The 21,127-nt window shown below is 38.4% G+C and overlaps 1 protein-coding gene across 6 annotated transcripts in view; it reads left to right on the forward strand.

Moving 5' to 3' along the window:
* Positions 1–21,127, forward strand: part of LOC126483725 (valine--tRNA ligase-like) — a 215,685-nt gene that overhangs the window by 104,839 nt on the left and 89,719 nt on the right. For 5 of the 6 annotated variants that reach the window (XM_050106834.1, XM_050106862.1, XM_050106871.1 and 2 more), the window contains exons 14-16: positions 1,889–2,089; positions 8,459–8,573; positions 15,403–15,581. In XM_050106834.1, the coding sequence (XP_049962791.1) occupies positions 1,889–2,089; positions 8,459–8,573; positions 15,403–15,581 (495 nt within the window). Of the gene's footprint in view, positions 1–1,888; positions 2,090–8,458; positions 8,574–15,402; positions 15,582–20,321; positions 20,882–21,127 lie in introns of all 6 variants that reach the window. The other variant, XR_007587771.1, reaches the window with a different exon arrangement.

Genomic DNA, 21,127 nt, shown 5'->3' on the forward strand with positions numbered 1-21,127 from the left:
GGTGACAATGCTGTCAGTGACCATGACCGATGTGTAGTTGTCTGGCAGTCTTTTCAATAACCTGTATTTATTTAAAAATATTAATATGTAATTAAATGTAATGTCAAGGTATTTAATAAGGCTATCTATTGCCCAGTTATGACTACTGCAGCTTTAACAGTTACGTCACAATCAGTTAACAAGAAGAAACAGTGTAAACGTGATTCTGCCTATTGTTGCATTAGCTGCTGAGTTCTCACAAATTATGTTCTATTTTTAGTCATCACATCGAAATTACTTTATTCCCTACTTGAACTTTGATCTATTCTAAGTCCTCAAACCTTACACAAGAAGGTTAATGGAAGTTACATGAAATTTGCCTTTTTTTCTGCTCCACCAACATTCATTTCTCTCTCTCTCTCTCTCTCTCTCTCTCTCTCTCTCTCTCTCTCTCTGTGTGTGTGTGTGTGTGTAACCTCCCCATCCTGTCCTGTCCCACCACTTTGCTCGGAAGGACATAAAACATAAGAAACAGACACAAATTAGGTATAACAGTACATTAGATTCCATTAACAAATGCCCTGTCAATGCAGACCGGTATAGTGTATAGGACACGTATTACAGATGAATGAAATGATACTGTCTTTGCATTAAGTATCTGGTGGCACACGGCCAATCAGAAAGTTAATTCCTTGAGTATTGCAATAAAAGATAATGTTTGAATTAATGGAAAGGGCACCAGCCTCATGTTTTGCCATATTTAAAATGAGCATTGAATTCTTGTGTTGTGTACTACCTTTCCAGATAAGGTCAGTTCTGCACATATTGTGTGTCTGTAGTTAGCCAGAACCTGATTAAAGATCATCACTTCTTTAAACTGATGTATTTGGTGAACTGGAAGGAATGCAATAAGAACATGGTACATAAAGATATATTTTAACACACAATTATTTTTATTATTGCAAAGCCTACAAGTACCTTTATATTATGACTATTGTACTATACCAGAAAATAAAAAATGAGTGGGCTTTTAAAATGACTGTAATTAATTTTATATTATTCTTTAGTGACCACCAAGTCATGTCAGTAGTGGCACGGATTTATATTTCGCACCACCAATTCCTCTGCAACATTACATACCACAGCCATAGAGAGATAGGGGGGGGGGGGGGGGGGGGGGGGGGGGGGAGAGAGAGAGAGAGAGAGAGAGAGAGAGAGAGAGAGAGAGAGAGAGACTGGAGAAACCTTTTCTAAAATACAAAACAATTTCTGATTTCACCCTATAATGAAAGATACTAACTAGGAATAGTCAAAATAAATTAGAAAATCAATTACATACAAAAAAACTAAGCACAAAATTAGATCTGGTGTTATATCCTTTAAAACTGAGGGCTAACCTTTCACTTTTATGAAAATGCAGTTTATACTCACGTATGTTAACAGTAATTAGTCAAAATTGAATAAATGAATTTAAAGGAGGCAGATGGCAAAACAAAAAGGGAAGAAAAAATATCCCAGCTTGCTTCGTCGCAAGGTGCTTAAACTTTTTATACTCTAGCCATTTTTGTGTCTCTGAAATGTTAGTCTATACCTGGTTTTGGATGCGGTTATTTTAATGTTTTTTGCAAAACATGACTTTGAACTTGTAAGGGACTATCAATTAAGTTTATCAGTGTTTTATCCAATTTAAGTTGATTGACTTTGTCTAGCATGGTAGATCTGCCTATAGGAGGATATGTGGTTTGGAAGTCTGTGAAGATTATGAACAGTGTTTTGAATAGCCTACCCAGCTTTGTCATCTGTTCAAGAGCTTTAATTATTAACTCAATGGCTTATAAAACTAATTTTTGTTAAACATTTAAATATTTGAACTATTTGTATTAATTTAGTTTTTTTTTTTCCCCCCCAGGAAACGACCAAACCTCTCTTGAAGTCACCAAAAAGCACTTCTGCTCAGGCTGCGTGTTGGACTCTTATGCAGTGCATTGAAACTTTTTTACAGACACTCTGTCCATTTATGCCTTTTCTCACTGAAGCTCTTCACTGTCACATGCAAACTGGAACACAGGGTCAGCCACTTATGCTAGCTCCATACCCACAGGAAGACCAAGTAAGTTATGCTTTTTAATTGCAACAGCTTAAAAATAATATGGTAATTGTGATGGAATGGAAAGAATGAAATGAGTGAAGACACCACTCAAGTTGGACATTGCCTAAGTACATTTATGTTACATTTGAACATAACACCTTCCTTTACTTTTCTTTACTACTTCCACAAAAAGAACGCTTACAGGGAACATGGCATAGTTTTACAACTGTTTACAACTGTCATTTTTAACTAGCACAAGTGTTTTAACTCTATCTGCTGTGTGTGTGTGTGTGTGTGTGTGTGTGTGTGTGTGTGTACTTTCATCTACTTTCATCTCCCCCCCCCCCCCTCCACATGCGCGCGCACATGTGGGGCGGGGGGGGGGGGGGGGGGAGATGAAAGTAGATAAGTGTTGGTATGGCACAGACCAAATCTATGGGAACTCCCTTATTATGTACTCACAGGATATGAGTGGTTGAAATAGATATAACATGGTAAGAACATCTAAATATTTCTACAACATTGTATCCCTGATCATCATTGTTGTTATGTACTGTGTGTTGTCATTTTGCTGTTTGTATTCTGTAAGATCTTTGTTGTGGTAGTGGTGGCATGAAGAAACATGTATGAGAAGTGATTTTGTATAAAATGGTTTACTTGTTGCTGCGGGAAAGTCTTTTACATGTAGCTGCAGTGTATGGAAGCAGAGCTATGGCAGGAGGGCTGTTCAGAGCCAAAGATGAGGGATAGGAATTGATTATGAATTGTTTCACATGGAAATTGCACCACAGTCTATAGTTTGTCAGATAGAACATATGAAATTTGATAATATGGGAACTAATTGATACAAGGATTTCTGTTTTCCTCATAATCACCACTATCATAAATGTAATATTCCATATTGTGCCATTAAATTACATGAGGGTTGAATGGAATTAATGCCTCCACCTACATAATGTATGTTTCAATGGCGGTGTTCTGATATATGAAATGCAGAAGTAATCTTCAGATTGTGCTTTTTAATTACCAGTATTGACTTTTCCAAATAATCACTAGCCAATTGAATACACTTCTTCGGTGATGAACAAGCATTCTGAAGCTGTCAGGGAAGAATTTGACACACTGTCTCTGCAACCAGCCCATGCAGTTCTCACAACTTCATCAGATCCATAGTTATGTTCCTGGAGATCTTTCATTATCAGGAAAATATGGAAATCAAATGGCACAAACTCATGGTGGATGCTGTGTGGTGGTGAGCTTCAATCTCTGATGTTATACAATGGTGGCATGTGAAATGCTTGGTCTGGCATTGTCATGTTGTGTACAAATCTTCAGATAAGCAAGCAAAGCAACAGTATGTCTCACATGTTCTTGAGGAATAACTGTTATGTTTGCAATTTCCCTCTGAGTGTTGGGAAATCATCCTAAGCCAGATTGTCAATGTTTTGCATACTCAACTCAGAAGTTGGTGAAACAGGTGTCCAACTCTTTCATTCTCACACAAGTCACGTCTCACAGGCTGTAAATTTACTGGACCAGTTACACGTAGTGCTCACATAAATACAGTCACCATAAGCAGCCTTGCATATTCTGATGGATTTCCTTTAGAGTCACATTCTGCTGTCAAGAATTTGTTGACAACATGTCATTTAAATCACATGGACTGACTGACTGCACAGGATTCTATTTTTTACAATATAACGATTCACTTCTAAAGCATCCCACCAACTGGAGCTGTAGAGGAGAGAGTACTGAAAAGTTGATACCTACAACATGGAAGTGTTGCCATTTGCTGAGGAGCTACAAAGGTGGAGACATTACTTTCCATTCATCTCTTGTTAAACAATCTGATTATTTTATTAACCCTAACCTTGCACTGTACACAGCATTCTAATTTTCAAATAGCTTCTGCCATGTGTGTGTATTTAACTTGAATAACATGTGAATGTTGTGAGCCATAAGATATGGATATATTAAAAATCTGGAGCTTCAGTTGATGTAGTGTGTAATAACTTTTATGTACGGGTTCTGTTACCCCATGATAAATCCATAATTAATGTTTAAAAATTTACAGTTTTAATGTGCACTGTTAAAATTTAAGACATGAATGGTTTTTTTAGGCCATCACCCCACTTTTTTTACCTACCCTCTTTGTCAGTGTTTTACTTTTTTTTTTAGCTCATTCACAGTTCCCAGGGTCTGGGTGTTTGTGTTTTCCTCATCACATCATCTATTTTATTTATTTATTTATTTACATGTCAAGTTCTGTAGGACCAAATTGAGGAGCAAATCTCCAAGGTCATGAAACATGTCAGTACATGAAATTGCAGCATAAAAATAATAACAGATAAAAATAAATGTTTATGAACCCAAAAAAGTCAGTCATAAGTTTAAGTAAATGCAATCAACAATACAACAAGAATCAGCTTAATTTTTCAAGAAACTTCTCGGCACAATAGAAGGAGTGACCCATGAGGAAACTCTTCAGTTTTGATTTGAAAGCACGTGGATTACTGCTAAGATTTTTGAATTCGAGTGGTAGCTTTTGGAAAATGGATGCAGCAGTATACTGCACACCATTTTGCTAAATAGTTAAGGAAGTCTGATCCAAATGCAGGTTTGATTTCTGGAACCGAGTGAAAGTTGCTTATTCTTGGGAATAAGCTTATATTCTTAACAAGAAATGACAATAAAGAATATATATATATTGAGAGGCCAATGTCAAAATACCCAGACTCGTGAACAGGGGTTGACAAGAGTTTCATGAACTTACACCACTTATTGCCCAATCTGCCCATTTCTGAGCAAAAATATCCTTTTAGAGTGGGAAGAGTTACCCCAAAATGTAATACCATACAACAGAAGCGAATGAAAATAAGCAAAGTAGACTAATTTTCATGTCGAACCATCACTCACTTCAGACACTGTTTGAATAGTAAAAATGGCAGCATTAACTCTTTGAACAAGATCCTGAATTGGGGCTTTCCATGACAGCTTACTATCTATCTGAACACCTAGAAATTTGAACTATTCAGTTTCACTAATTATATACCAATTCTGTGAAATTAAAATGTGAGGTTTCGTTGAATTGTGTGTTAAAAACTGGAAAAACTGAGTCTTACTGTGATTTAGCATTATTTTATTTTCTACAAGCCATGAACTTACATCATGAACTGCACTATTTGAAACTGAGCCAATGTTGCACACAACATCCTTCATTACGAAGCTAGTGTGATCAGCAAATATTTTACAGTTACCTGTAATACTAGAGGGTGTAATATTTATATAAATAAGGAAGAGGGGTGGCCCCAGCACTGATCCCTGGAGCACCCCCCACTTAACTATACCCCACTCATACCCCACATCACAGCCATTCTCAACTTTTGTGAATAATGCCCGGCATTAAAGTCTGATGTTAGTTCCATTACAGCTTGCTGCTTGTCCTGTTTTACCAATCTGCCCAGCCTACATCATCAGACATCAGTAATGAGGGGTGGCCGTCCCACCCCACTACATCTGGACGTGGTTTCACCTTGGTTTCTCCACGTGTTGAAGATGCTCACCACAGCACTGCTCGAACACCTGATAAGTTATGCAGTTTCCAAAATGCTCATGCTGAGCCTCCAGGCCATCACAATCCGTCCTCGGTCTAACTCAGATAGGTCGCGTGCTTTCCCTATTGTACACACAGACAGTGCAATCAGTGGTACTACATGCACCGTGCTTGTCTGACTAGCAGTCATTCCTCGCCAGGTGGTGATGCTATCGCCTGGATGGTTTATATCAATAGTAGGTCGGTGGTATATAGGTGCAAAAATGATAGACACATAAATAAATGAGTGCAGAATTTAGAGACAGCTCTAAGCACTCAATAAAGGAAAGGGCATAGGACCTGATGATAGGGTGCCCATTAGATTCTACTGGAATATGAGAAGGAACTTTAGCGTCAGTTTACCATACATTGCTGGATCAATGGAACTTTCCTACCTTTTGGCATATATTGTGCTTGTGATTGATGACTTTCTGGTGACGAAAGCCAGTTTTCTCTGGCCATTCACTGAGGAACATGGTGCAGTGGTTAGCATACTGGACTAGCACTCAGGATGACTATGGTTCAAACCTGCATCCAGCCATCCAGATTTAGGGTTTCCATGATTTCCCTAAATCGTTCCAGGCAAATGTCAGGATGTCATATGAAGGGCACTGGAAAAATTGAGCATTATCATATGCAAACATTCCTTATGTGCATCAGCTTTGTGTGTGCACAGCTATTCATATCACATCTCTTGTGGGGAATCAATACCATTAGAATCTTTCCCTTACTAAAGAGACAGTGAAAAGAGGAGTCATTATGTTAGGTATGTAATTGTGTAATTAAACAAACTGAATAGCCACTAAACCACCTTCACACAGCGGTTCACACAACTGCATGGATTACCCTGTCACGCCACCCTCCTCAAGCCAAATTCTCACTGTCACCTCTGTCTGCTTTAAATTTCCCCTTACACATGAACAGAATTGCCTAGTAAGCAGGAGACTCCAGTTTGATCCCAGACCTTGGTATAAATCTTCACTTGCCACTTCAGCCTATATACATGAAATCGTGTGTATGAGACCAGTAATGTCTCTGAAATTATGTCATTTCAACTGAATAGTGAATGTGACAACCAAGAAAGATTGCATAGGACACCAGTGGTACAATGTGCTATTCCTCTCAACTGTCATCATAGTGTCAGTCCAGTGTAATGTGCCACTGGAAGAAGGAATGGCTTAACAACAAAGACAAGATGATGTATTTGGTGAAGTCCATCATATGATAGCAACATATTACTTTATTGTTCATAATATGGGACGAGGAAATGCTGACAGCCTTCATGTAGAGCATCATTTGCATACATGGGTGAGAGCAGCCTATAAATGTATTGTACATATAGCAATAAGTTTTAGTACATTAGTCTGACTACATGCTGGTCGGGTATGATTTTAATTTATGATATGGCACGTATAGTAAAAGCTCTAAAATTTTGCTTAATGATAAATATATTTGCTGGATTTCTGTGGAGGTGGAGGAGATTAGTTACATAGTTTATAATGTATGGTCAGTGATTCCTTTTTTTGTATACGGGCTTCACATTCTGCATTTCTCTTGTACTAATTTCTAAATTAACAGCAGATGCAATAGGGAGCTGAAGTCCTTGCATTGTAGTTGTACTTGAAAATGTCAGAAGTCAAAGTAGTCTCAGACTCAGGGAATGAGTATTGGAGAACAGACACAAGAATGCTGCATCACTGTTCTAGGCGAGGTCCAAGTGGAGGCGGTTTGCCATTGCCTTTCTCTGACTTGTTATATAGTGTCAAATGTGCATCTTTGTTGTATCAAAATGCCTATGACAGTACATTGAAAAGCTATGCTGAAAACAGTAAAACTTTGTCATTTAAGTTCACATCTGTTTCTGTTCTTGGTTGCCTAATAACTGCTACTAAAAGCTAGTGGTGTTACGAATTGCACTGAAGTAACAGAAGAGTGATTAGGATATAAATGTATTTCAGGAACGTGGGATGATTCATGTTGCTGGTGAAAGGCTAAGTTGTGAAAACTTAGTCATATCTACACACGTAATCTGCAATCTACAGATGGCGGATGGCCTATTTACAGAAATTAAAAATACATTTCCAAGACATTAACAAAATTAATCATGTGTTAAGGAATGTGGAATTAATCAATTGTGGAATTAATCAATACACAAAGAAAATCAGGACAAAGTGACAAGAAGTAAGAATAATCATGACAAAATTGAGCCAAAAACATGTACAGTTACTACAAGAATACTCTTGGTGGTGGGGGAACGATACAAATGGTTGTTATACATTGCTTTTATGATGCTGAAAAGTGCTGGGAGTAACATCTTCAGAGGTGCGAAGGAAGATATCACACTTTGATTAGAGTGGTGTAGTATTTCATATAAACTAACCATCTTATTGGAGGCTGTGGCTTAGCTTTTGAAAGTGCTTTCTCTTTCATAGCATGCACTTCCAGTATTTTACCACAAGTGAGAGAGTGTTATCACATGGGATGGGTTGAATGAAAGTGGAAAATATGCGGAGTAAGGTGATGTGAGATGTAGAAAGATAGCAACAGACAAGGGGAAATACATATGTAATGACAGCTTTGACAGGGAGAGTAAAAGGGTTGCCTGTAGAGCAGCAGAGGTGCAGTCCAGTGAATCAACTGAATGCAAGATACAAACATACCTGGTGAAAGTAAAATAGAAAGAGAAAAGTGTACAGGTCCTTAGCGTGTGCTCATCATCTTTTCCCCTTTTTATTACATTTGACAAATGTACTACAAGGGAAAAACTTGTTTTTCAAAAATGTTATTTTTATTTTCAGTGGATGCAGTGGTACAATGAGAATATAGAAAAAGAATTCAACAAGGCCATTTCTTGTGTTTCTGCTGTTCGTCGAATAGTGTCGCTTTGTGATATCAGAGGTCAAAGACCAAAATGTAAGTTCATTATAACACAATGTAAAATCATAACTAATTAAAAATAAATGAAGTGACCCACAAACACCGCTAACATTTTATCTGCTTTTTAAAATGGAATTTTAGATTAGATATAGTTTTTGGTACTAACTTTTGCCACACTATTTAACTTCTACATCAGTATTTAGCAAGAAATTAAAAAAAGTAATTTGGCAGTAAAGTTTTTGGATTTTGTGTGCCCTGTTTGCAGAATTCATGTAGTCACTGTAATTGAGTGCTTTGTTTTTCAGCTGTAAAATAGTGGAAAGAATGACAAAATAATAATTTGCGCTTTAATATTATGAAATAAAATCTCTTAATTTTATAATCTGTGGAAATTGTCTGTTGAACCAAGACTGCATTCTTAACTAACAGTTTTGAGACTATATACTGAGAAAAGTATGTAAAATGGTGTGCATATTTAGTCTTCAAGTAGAAAATGCTGAAATAGGCTGTAAGAATAGTTCATTCAGATAAGTGGTACTCAGGTGGCCTTAGGAGAATCCCAAAGAAAATTAAAATTGTAAGTAAGAAACAATAGAATTGTTAATTAAGATAATGTGCATCATATTGCTCATTTAGTTGCCAAGGTTCCGGCTGAAACAGGAGAGCTGTGTTATACAGTATCTGATTCTGATGTTGCCACTATAATCGGAGGAACAAATGACAATCATGAGAACAACAGTCGGGACATAAAACATGGTTTAATAAGCACATACCCAGAGAAATTGCTTATAGCATTCCAGCTGGTTGTGTGTAGATCCAAAAGTAATGAAGATAAACAAATGATTGCACAACTTGTGCTCAAAATTCAAAAACATCACAGTTGTAAAAGGGAGCAAGTTTTGTAGGGAGTGGTTCGTGTGTGAAGGATTTCATCTGAGCAACATCAGAAGAACATCTCTCTGAGACTGTGCTCCAACAACAAGCTTCATCTACAGTGAACATAACAGTGTGGAGTAGGAAAACTTGTAGAGTCTGATGGACAATCTGATCAGTTGATCTACAGATATGATCCAGCAATCACAACACAGTTTAAAATTATCCACCAAAGCTTTAGAAGCTTAGGAAATAAGCAGAATGGTCTGGACTCCATAGCATGTATTAATAAACAAAATATGTTAGTTATTACCGAGCAATGATATTCTGGAAAAAGTTCACTTCTCAGCCAATAACAATGAGTCTTTGCTCAATTTTGAGTAGGGAGATCAAGCCTGATCATGGTGGTTTAATATTTTGCAAAAGGTAGTAGTAGTAGTTAGTGTCATAGATGTAAAGTTATTTCAGTGTTGAGGATGTCATTGAACTTCTGTGCTATAAACTATGTTGAGGCACAACAGTGTTGCTCCAGGTATCTTGGTTTGGAGAGCCATAGCATATGACGAGGTCACAGCTAGTTGCGATTGAGGGAACTGAAAGCACAACAGTACATCATGGACATCCTCTGTTGTCATTTGTTATCTCTTGTGTGACAGTACCATGGTGCCATTTTTCAACAGGACAGTGTTCACCCACATGTCACACATATTCTGTGAAATTCCTGCATGATGTTGAGATACTCCCATGGCCAAGAATATCTCCAGTTCTGTCTTCTGTAGAACATGTTTGAGACCAACTCAGATGTCAGTTCTGTCCCATTGCCAGTAACCACTGTATCGTGGACCAGTTAAAACAGTTGTGGGCCAGATTGCCACAGAAGTGAATACAACAGGTTTTACCCTTCCTGACTGAATCGGTACATGTATCTGGGCCGGAAGGAGTGCAACGTAATATTGCTAAGTGAGCTCACATGCGAAATTCTTTGTCAATTTGGTTTGATTGTGTAATCGCTGAAATAAAGTCACATTTAATCTGATCCTATGACGATTCATTTCGCTGCCTCCTCCTCTCCTGGGTGCTTCATTATTTTTGTCAGGTAGTTTTATTTTGCCCAGCTTGTGTTGTTACAATGTAATACAATTAAATAAATGTATAATCTACTGCATAAAAGCCAAGATTTATCAGGGTCAAGATGTTCCTAATAAGTTACCCATTTTTTTTTACACATTTTATCTGTTCTCTGCAGTTTTTAATGGTTTCTGGTTACAGTGTTATCTCTCCTCATATAGAATATTCAGGCAATGTGTCTCTCTGTATCTGGACAACACCTACTTTAGATACATCCTTGAATTGTTATGCTCTAAAGTACTTCAACTTTAGAGCAGTATAGACAGTTTACACCACAAACAAATCAAATAATTCTTTGGCTGTTCAACTTACTTTAATTGTGAGGTAAGATGCAGACAGTATAACAAAATTGTTATACATCATTTTTTTGAATAATACTGTGCAAGTTATTAATTATAATTTATTGTAGTTTCATTAGAGAATTTAAGTTTTTGAGTAAGATTCTTGCATGTTGGATCTTAAGTTTTTCAGTCACTGAGTAGTTGTGCAGCATAGAACATTTGTTCCTTTATGTGAGCTTAGAATTTTGAAACTAAAATCATTAAAAAAAAAAAAAAGAAAAAAAAATTGTTTAAAAACTCAGTTTTGTTTGTAAACACTTAATTATATGAACAGTGATTGGAAGGTCACATTATATCTGAATAGAAAACTTTCACCTGGTTTTTATAGTCTTTTTGGGATGAATAAGATGCTTAAAAAGTTAAGTATTTTACTCCACCCCTCCACCTTTTCTGTCTGTTGCCCTGCTTCTTTTTTCTTTTTTTCTTTCAGAAATTGATAAAGACCCACTCGTCATTTAATCTGTATATGATTAAAGTACTTATGAGTTGAGAAAAAACTATCCACCAAGCACCAGTTGATGTAAACATTTAAACAAGCGTAAAATTACTAGTGCCTGGAACCCGGTGCTCCTTTTTCTAGCAGCAAAGTAAAGGATGGTAAGAAAAGTAGTTCAGGAAAGTAGTTCAGGAAAGGTCAGCCAGGATTGCAGTTAAGTGAAAAGCTACTAGACAGGACACAAGAGAGAATGAATATTCAGTAACAGATAATACATGAAAACCTGAGAACATAGAAGTGGCTGAGAGAGTCATTGGCAAATCAGAGCTGAGTGGAAGAATATAATAAACAAGCCAAAAAGGGGAGGAAACAGAGTGCAGGGAAAAACTGGTACTGACAAGGAGAATTCAAATGGCACACATGGTAAAACAGAGGCAAGCTCACAACTATCGTGTTGCGGATCATGCTCTGTAAATGGGCAGTGTGTGTTACCAGAATATACCGGGTGATCAGAAAGTCAGTATAAATTTGAAAACTTAATAAACCACGGAATAATGTAAATAGAGAGGTAAAAATTGGCACACATGCTTGGAATGACATGAGGTTTTATTAGAACAAAAAGAAAAGTCAGACATGGCGCTGGACAGCAAAATGTCAGTGACTGCGCATGACAATTGTGTATAAAACGAGCTGAAATCAGAGAGAGAATCAGATGTACCAGAAGCCGCAGCATGTTGACGTTACCTGAAAAGGCATTTTTAGTGAAACTGTATTATCAGAATGGGGAATGTGCTAGTTCAGTGTTACGATCCTATCGTCATAGGAAGGGGATTCGAACGGGTAAAGGTCCATTGACAAATGCAGCTGTGGCGTGAATGATTTCTAAGTTTGAAGCCACGGGTTGTTTAGACGATAGACCCCATAGTGGCCGACCGAGCACAAGGCGTAATGCTTCTGAGACAGTTCAGGAAGAAATGGAGATTTTAGTTGGTACGTCTATGCATGGGGAAGTCAGCACTCGTGCAGTCGCATGTCGCACCGGCATTCCATACACTACTGTTTGGTTGGCACTTAGGCATACCCTACGATGCTATCCATACAAAATCCATCGGCATCATGAACTGTTACCTGGCGATTTAGTGAAGTGGAGGGCATTTGCGGTGTGGGCATTTCAAAAGATGGCAGAAGATGATGATTGGTTGAGTAACGTGTTGTGGACTGATGAAGCTCATTTCACGCTCCGAGGGTCTGTCAACGCCCACAACTGCAGAATTTGGGCTACCGAAAATCCTAGAACTGTCGTGGAAACTCCATTGCACAACGAGAAAGTCACAGTATGGGTTGGATTTACCATATCTACCGTTATCGGGCCTTTCTTCTTCAAGGAAATGCGTCATTCTGGTTTTGTAACTGCTACCGTGATGGGTGAGAGGTACGCCGATATGTCCCCAGCCTGGCTGATAAACACCTGCTGGAACATACAATGTTTATGCAGGATGGTGCTCTACCCCATATAGCTAGATGCGTGAAAGATCTCTTGCGCGCGTCGTTTGGTGATAATCGTGTGCTCAGCCGCCACTTTCATCATGCTTGGCCTCCCAGGTCCCCAGACCTCAGCCCGTGCGATTATTGGCTTTGGGGTTACCTGAAGTCGCAAGTGTATCGTGATTGACCGACATCTCTTAGGGATGCTGAAAGACAACATCTGGCACCAATGCCTCACCATAACTCCGGACATGCTTTACAGTGCTGTTCACAACATTATTCCTCGACTACAGCTATTGTTGAGGAATGATGGTGGACATATTGAGCATTTCCTGTAAAGAACATCATCTTTGCTTTGTCTTACTTTGTTATGCTAATTATTGCTATTCTGACCAGATGAAGTGCCATCTGTCGGACATTTTTTGAACTTTTGTATTTTTTTGGTTCCAATAAAACCCCATGTCATTCCAAGCATTTGTGTCAATTTGTACCTCTCTATCTACATTATTCCATGATTTATTCAGTTTTCAAATTTATACCGACTTTTTGATCACCCGGTATTCTCCACGTGTATTGGAAAGTTCCAGTGTACAAGGCTCGATAGTTCTTACAAATTAATTGGTGCTATGACATGACTTGTTTCTCTCTTTGGTGGAACATATCTTGCCAATAACCAGGCTGGTGTAGAAACTGATAGGCAGATGCGTAACATAAATTTTACATTGGGCATGGTTACAAGGGCAAGGAATAAAAACAAAAAGGCAAGAAAATAGTTTCAGAAGGAGTGTAGGATGTCAACAGGATATTGCAGAGATTGTGAGGAAAACAAAAAGTTTTTCTAGGTAGTGTGGGAGAATATTAGTTAGGATGGATCTCATTCCAGAGCATAGTCCTGTGGAAGGAATAGGTTAATGAATTCTAGACTGGGATAGTGCTGAGTAATGTGAGGTACACAGCTTAGCATGTGTTTATGTTCTTCTGTATCCCTATTACAAATATTCATCACTATTCGTCAATATGAAAGGTTGTTTATGGTATTACTGTTTGAATTTTCTCACAATCTGTTTATGATGTTCAGCAGTATGGATTTAGGGCTTTAAGGTCAGATCAGTGGCTTGAAATTGAAAATTAGGTAGTCTGTTGTATATGGTGAAGATGTGGTAGTTTCTGGAGAGATGGAAAGATGTTATTTTTGAGACATCTAATTCACATTCAGTTATCATACTTGTTCATTTCCTTGTAATCCTTCAGTTCTTACTCTCTAATTCCTCCTGATTTACTTTCACTATGCGCTTCTGTCTTATTACCTAATAGTTCACCTTATGTTGCATCTTCCAAAGAAACTGTGTTCTTTATTATTTTGGTTTTGAAGACATGAGCTTTTTGTGAAATTCTGTTTCCTTGTAAATTAATCCTGTGTCTACTACTCCCCTCGCCGCTGCTGGCACCACCACCACCACCATCACCAGGGGCCTGGGATGTTAGGGTGGGGAAGGGGGGTCATTACTGATGAGAGTTTATGCTTTCTGTTCTCCCACATGAGTGTTAAACTCAATTCAGAGTTTTCCAGTTTGCTGAAAAGCTGCCTGAAAGAAATTTTACCATATGCCATCGCTCCTTGTCTGTATTTTCATGCCATGAATCAAAGCTTATTTCTTAGTTTCTTGAATGCCTGTATCATTGAAGCTACATACTCCACATTTGGCCACTGATAAATTCCTCCCTTCCTACACACAGTAATCTACCCCTCTCCCACATAATTTGTTGATTATCACTGTCTTTACAGTTAACTCTTTTAATAAGCTTTGAGAGGAGTAAGATTTACGACAAACTTTGTACTCATCTTTCGTGGTTCCAGTTGATAATAACTTTGAAGTGATCCTGCACTGTATTTTTTACTCAAAATTTTATTCTCTCACATTTTTCTATGTCTCACTGTCTTTACAATTTCCACTTCAACAAAGCTGAAAATTACATTGGCCTTCCAAAAAATAAAAACATGTCCAGTCACACCAGAGGCATACCCACTACTACTTCATTCTGTGGTAACAACAATATTCCAAAGGGTTTACAAATTCTCTTGACAAATTAATTTCCACCAATTTATATCATTATTTTATAAATAAATCCAGAAATAAACATAATAATTAGTGTCAGGTTGTGTAATTAATAATAGAAATTTTAAGTGTGCCAAATATTTTGTAATTTCTAATGTTTCTAAAAGAAAAGTTATTTTAACTGTACATTCAGAGCTCATAGGTATCGATTGTGGCAAAGAAAACAAAGTAATTTCTTTGTATGGATTTTAGCCTGAAATATAATACACCATGTAAAAAATCATATGAAGTTCTTTTAGAAAAACGGCTGAGATAATATTAACCTATTCAAAATTCGGAAAAATATTTTTGGTATCGATTACTTCTGTTGAGGAAAGGTAATGCTAGAGGAGGGTATCTCCCAACACGCTTTCATATGCGCTCACACACCCACCCATCCCTCTGCCATAATATGGTATTTGTTTCTGTTTTCCGTTTGGCACATTATTTTTTCAGTGGCTGTTACTTGTGGCTAATTGTAACGATTTGATTACTTTTTTTTTCAGTATACATTGAGACTTCATCCAATAAGGAGCAAGTAACTTATGAAAAGTTAAAGGATGTTGTGGCTACACTGGGAGACTGTGCAAGTGTCACAGTAGGGATTGCTGTCCCATTAAAACTTCATGAGACCTATCTCAAGGAAAGTCTGAGTCCAGAGTCCTCCATTTTTGTAATTTTAGAGGTACTTCACTGACAGTTACATCTGTATCTTGTACTTCTCAGTCCTGTTTCTTATATGTATGACAGTTTTGCATGAGTTCAATTACTGTAACCATGTGTTTGTTAAAGTTCAAGTTTCCTGCTCAGTTTGCTCTGTGGCATCAGTAACATATAAATGTGGTTAATGAGATTTCACATAAGTGAAATATCATTTCTTTGCTTCTACTGATACAGTGCAACTAAAGTGAAAATTTAGAACTTTAACTATGCTATAAAATTTAAATAAAAAACTTATTTTTGTGTAATGTGTATTACATTAGCATTACTTGTTTTGTCTTTTTGAGAAGAGTATACTTTATACTTACTTAACAATGAGTCATTGAATTACACATTTAGAGTTTGCCATTATTATGTAAATGTAAGACCGAAATTTTAATTACAAAATGCAGAAATTGAAATTTCTTGATGTTACAGATATGTTAGATGCCTCTGTTAAACGAGTTAAAGAAAGACTACAGTTCCAAATGTATAGGGTTCAACTCCCAGAAGGTTCTAGTATTGTTGTTGTTGTTGTGGTCCTCAGTTCCGAGACCGGTTTGATGCAGCTCTCCATGCTAATCTATTCTGTGCAAGCTCTTTCATCTCCCAGTACCTACTGCAACCTACATCCTTATGAATCTGCTTAGTGTATTCATCTCTTGGTCTCCCTCTACGATTTTTACCCTCCAGTGCTAAATTTGTGATCCCTTGATGCCTCAGGACATCTCCTACCAACCGATCCCTTCTTCTAGTCAAGTTGTGCCACAAACTTCTCTTCTCCCCAATCCTATTCAATACCTCCTCATTAGTTACGTGATCTACCCATCTAATCTTCAACATTCTTCTGTAGCACCACATTTTGAAAGCTTCTATTCTCTTCTTGTCCAAACTATTTATTGTCCATGTTTCACTTCCATACATGGCTACACTCCATACAAATACTTTCAGAAACGACTTCCTGACACTTAAATCTATACTCGATGTAAACAAATTTGTCTTCTTCAGAAATGCTTCCCTTGCCATTGCCAGTCTACATTTTATATCCTCTCTACTTTGAACATCATCAGTTATTTTGCTCCCGTAATAGCAAAACTCCTTTACTACTTTAAGTGCCTCATTTCCTAATCCAATTCCCTCAGCATCACCCGACTTAATTCGACTACATTCCATTATCCTCATTTTGCTTTTGTTGATGAACATCTTATATCCTCCTTTCAAGACACTGTCCATTCCGTTCAACTGCTCTTCCAAGTCCTTTTTCTGTCTCTGACAGAATTACAATGTCGTCGGCGAACCTCAAAGTTTTTATTTCTTCTCCCTGGATTTTAATACCTACTCCGAATTTTTCTTTTGTTTCCTTTACTGCTTGGTCAATATACAGATTGAATAACATCGGGGAGAGGCTACAACCCTGTCTTACTCCCTTCCCAACCACTGCTTCCCTTTCATGTCCCTCGACTCTTATAACTGCCATCTGGTTTCTGTACAAATTGTAAATAGCCTTTTGCTCCCTGTATTTTACACCTGCCACCTTTAGAATTTGAAAGAGAGTATTCCAGTCAACATTGTCAAAAGCTTTCTCTAAGTCTACAAATGCTAAAAACGTAGGTTTGCCTTTCCTTACTCTTCCTTCTAAGATAAGTCGTAAGGTCAGTATTGCCTCACGTGTTCCAACATTTCTACGGAATCCAAACTGATCTTCCTGGAGGTCGGCTTCTACCAGTTTTTCCATTCGTCTGTAAAGAATTCGTGTTAGTATTTTGCAGCTGTGACTTATTAAACTGATAGTTCGGTAATTTTCACATCTGTCAACACCTGCTTTCTTTGGGATTTGAATTATCATATTCTTCTTGAAGTCTGAGGGTACTTCGCCTGTCTCATACATCTTCCTCACCAGATGGTAGAGTTTTGTCAGGACTGGCTCTCCCAAGGCCGTCAGTAGTTCTAATGGAATGTTGTCTACTCCTGAGACCTTGTTTCGACTCAGGTCTTTCAGTGCTCTGTCAAACTCTTCACGCAGTATCGTATCTCCCATTTCATCTTCATCTACATCCTTTTCCATTTCCATAATATTGTCCTCAAGTACATCGCGAGCTCTTGATATTCATACAAGTGGCTCTCTTTAATTTTCCTGTAGGCTGTATCTATCTTACCCCTAGTGAGATAAGCCTCTACATCCTTACATTTGTCCTCTAGCCATCCCTGCTTAGCCATTTTGCATTTCCTGTCGATCTCATTTTTTGAGACGTTTGTATTCCTTTTTGCTTGCTTCATTTTTGCATTTTTATATTTTCTCCTTTCATCAATTAAATTCAATATTTCTTCTGTTACCCAAGGATTTCTACTAGCCCTCATCTTTTTACCTACTTGATCTTCTGCTGCCTTCACTACTTCGTCCCTCAGAGCTACCCATTCGTCTTCTACTGTATTTCTTTCCCCCATTCCTGTCAATTGTTCCCTTACGCTCTCGCTGAAACTCTGTACAACCTCAGGTTTAGTCAGTTTATCCAGGTCCCATCTCCTTAAATTCCCACCTTTTTGCAGTTTCTTCCGTTTTAATCTACAGTTCATAACCAATAGATTGTGGTCAGAGTCCACATCTGCCCCTGGAAATGTCTTACAATTTAAAACCTGGTTCCTAAATCTCTGTCTTACCATTATATAATCTATCTGATACCTTTTAGTATCTCCAGGATTCTTCCATATATACAACCTTCTTTTATGATTCTTGAACCAAGTGTTAGCTGTGATTAAGTTATGTTCCGTGCAAAATTCTACCAGACAGCTCCCTCTTTCATTTCTTACCCCCAATCCATATTCACCCACTATGTTTCCTTCTCTCCCTTTTCCTACTGTCGAATTCCAGTCACCCATGACTATTAAATTTTCGTCTCCCTTCACTACCTATTCAATTTCTTTTATCTCATCATACATTTCTTCAATTTCTTCGTCATCTGCAGAGCTAGTTGGCATATAAACTTGTACTACTGTAGTAGGCGTGGGCTTCGTGTCTATCTTGGCCACAATAATGCGTTCACTATGCTGTTTGTAGTAGCTTACCCGCACTCCTATATTTTTATTCATTATTAAACCTGCTCCTTCATTACCCCTATTTGATTTTGTATTTATAACCCTGTATTCACCTGACCAGAAGTCTTGTTCCTCCTGCCACCGAACTTCACTAATTCCCACTGTATCTAACTTTAACCTATCCATTTCCCTTTTTAAATTTTCTAACCTACCTGCCCGATTAAGGGATCTGACATTCCATGCTCCCATCCGTAGAATGCCAGTTTTCTTTCTCCTGATAACGACATCCTCCTGAGTAGTCCCCGCCCGGATTTCCGAATGGGGGACTATTTTACCTCCGGAATATTTTACCCAAGAGGACGCCATCATCATTTAACCATACAGTAAAGCTGCATGCCCTCGGGAAAAATTACAGTTGTAGTTTCCCCTTGCTTTCAGCCGTTCGCAGTACCACAACAGCAAGGCCGTTTTGGTTAGTGTTACAAGGCCAGATCAGTCAATCATCCAGACTGTTGCCCCTGCAACTACTGAAAAGACTGCTGCCCCTCTTCAGGAACCACATGTTTGTCTGGCCTCTCAACAGACACCCCTCCGTTGTGGTTGCACCTACGGTACAGCTATCTGTATCGTTGAGGCATCCAAGCCTCCCCACCAACGGCAAGGTCATCGGGGGGGGGGGGGGGGGGGGGGGGGAGGGCTAGTATTGATGTGAATTTTAAAACTTTCCCAGCGAATTGACTGTTCAAACAAATTTCGGGCTTGCAGCCGGTCGTCGTTCAATACCTCGCACGATATTTCAACTGGGCACCTGCCAGTCATCTTCAGGTGAGCGATCATAGGCTGGCGAAAATGTCCTCCGTTCCGCAATATATAGTGCACTGTAACTATTCTGTGCATGTGTCGAAAACTTGATAGATGGACAACACTGCCTGCCCGCAGCGCCATCCCAGGTGGAATAGCGGAACTCTCTGCATTGCTGTTTGCCACCGCCGTTGGCACACTCGGTCGTCTTCAATTTGAGCAAATTGTGGAGATGATGGGATTCCATGCACTGTCCAGTTGGTAGCCGCTGTCACGGTTCAATAGATTTTCCGCCAGGCATATTTTCACGGATTCTTTAATAATGGAATCCCAGAAAGATGTTGCTGTGTACAAAATCATTGTTTTCTCATATTCCATTGAATGTCCAGTGGAAATACAATGTTCAGCAATAGCGAACTTGCTTGGCTGCAAAAGGCGGGTGTAACATTGATGTTCAGTGCAGCGTTCTTTCACGGTATATAAGCCATACCACATTGGCATGGTATCTTGTAAATTCTGGCCTTTCATAATAACAGATTGTCCTTTACTGATCCCACAAGGCCCGGAATCTTCGATGGTGGGTCGAAAACCACTTTTACCTGAAATTTTCAGAGGATTCTTGCTATTTTAATTGAAGTGTTGCCACGAAAGGAAGGAAAGCTAAAGATTGTTCCGGCATGTTCTCCTCTATATCCACTTCCTGCTTCTTAGTTTTAACTGTTAGTGCCCTGTTAATCTGCCAGATAGAATACCTATTTTCGTTGAATACTGTCTTTAGAAGGGCGAGTTCTTGAGGTAAGCTTTCTAGATCTGAAACAGTATGAGCTCTATGAACAAGTGTTTTAAGCACACTCATGGTTTGTGATGGGTGATGGCAACTCGATGTTTGCAGGTACAAATCAGTATGAGTGGGCTTCCGATATACTGAATGCCCTAGGGAACCATCATTCTTCCTTCGAACCAGGACATCCAAGAAAGGCAAACAACCATCTTTCTCTGTTTCCATGGTGAACCAGATGTTGCTATGAATGGAGATGAGGTGATGTAGAAACTCCATTAATTTGTTTCCTCCATGAGGCCACACAATGAAGGTATCATCCACATACCTCCAAAAAACTGTTGGTTTCAGGGCGGCTGATTCAAGCGCTCTCTCCTCAAAATCCTCCATAAAAAGGTTGACGACCAAGGGAGACAGTCTGCTCAAAATATTCTTGATTAAACATAAAATAAGTTGAGGAAAGAGCGTGCCTAAACAAAGCAGTGATATCAACAGGAAACATGTTACCAATCAGTGTCAAAGAATCTGCAAGAGGAACTTTTGTAAAAAGTGAGACCACATCAAAACTTACTAGAAGGTCTATACTGCTAAGATGAAGAACCCCCAGTCTATTGATAAAATCAGCTGAGTGCTCACATCAGCAAGTGCTCACATCACATACGAAACTCAGCTGAGTGAGTCACAAATTTCAAGTTTTATGGTTCGATTACATATACATTTATCTAACTTTTTTTATAACAAACCAAATATTTATTTCTTGAATATTTGCTAAGTGCTTAATGTCTATGTTTTTACAACAAAGTGCACTGTAATGATACAGTACACAGACTTACCTGTGATCCCCACTTCATATTTACCGAGCTGCTTGTTGTGTGACGTGCAGTTGCTTTGCATCACCTGTATAAATGTAATATTGCAGT

The sequence above is a fragment of the Schistocerca serialis genome, chromosome 1 (genome assembly GCF_023864345.2).
Source record: "Schistocerca serialis cubense isolate TAMUIC-IGC-003099 chromosome 1, iqSchSeri2.2, whole genome shotgun sequence".
In the NCBI taxonomy this organism is placed as follows: Eukaryota; Metazoa; Arthropoda; class Insecta; order Orthoptera; family Acrididae; genus Schistocerca; species Schistocerca serialis.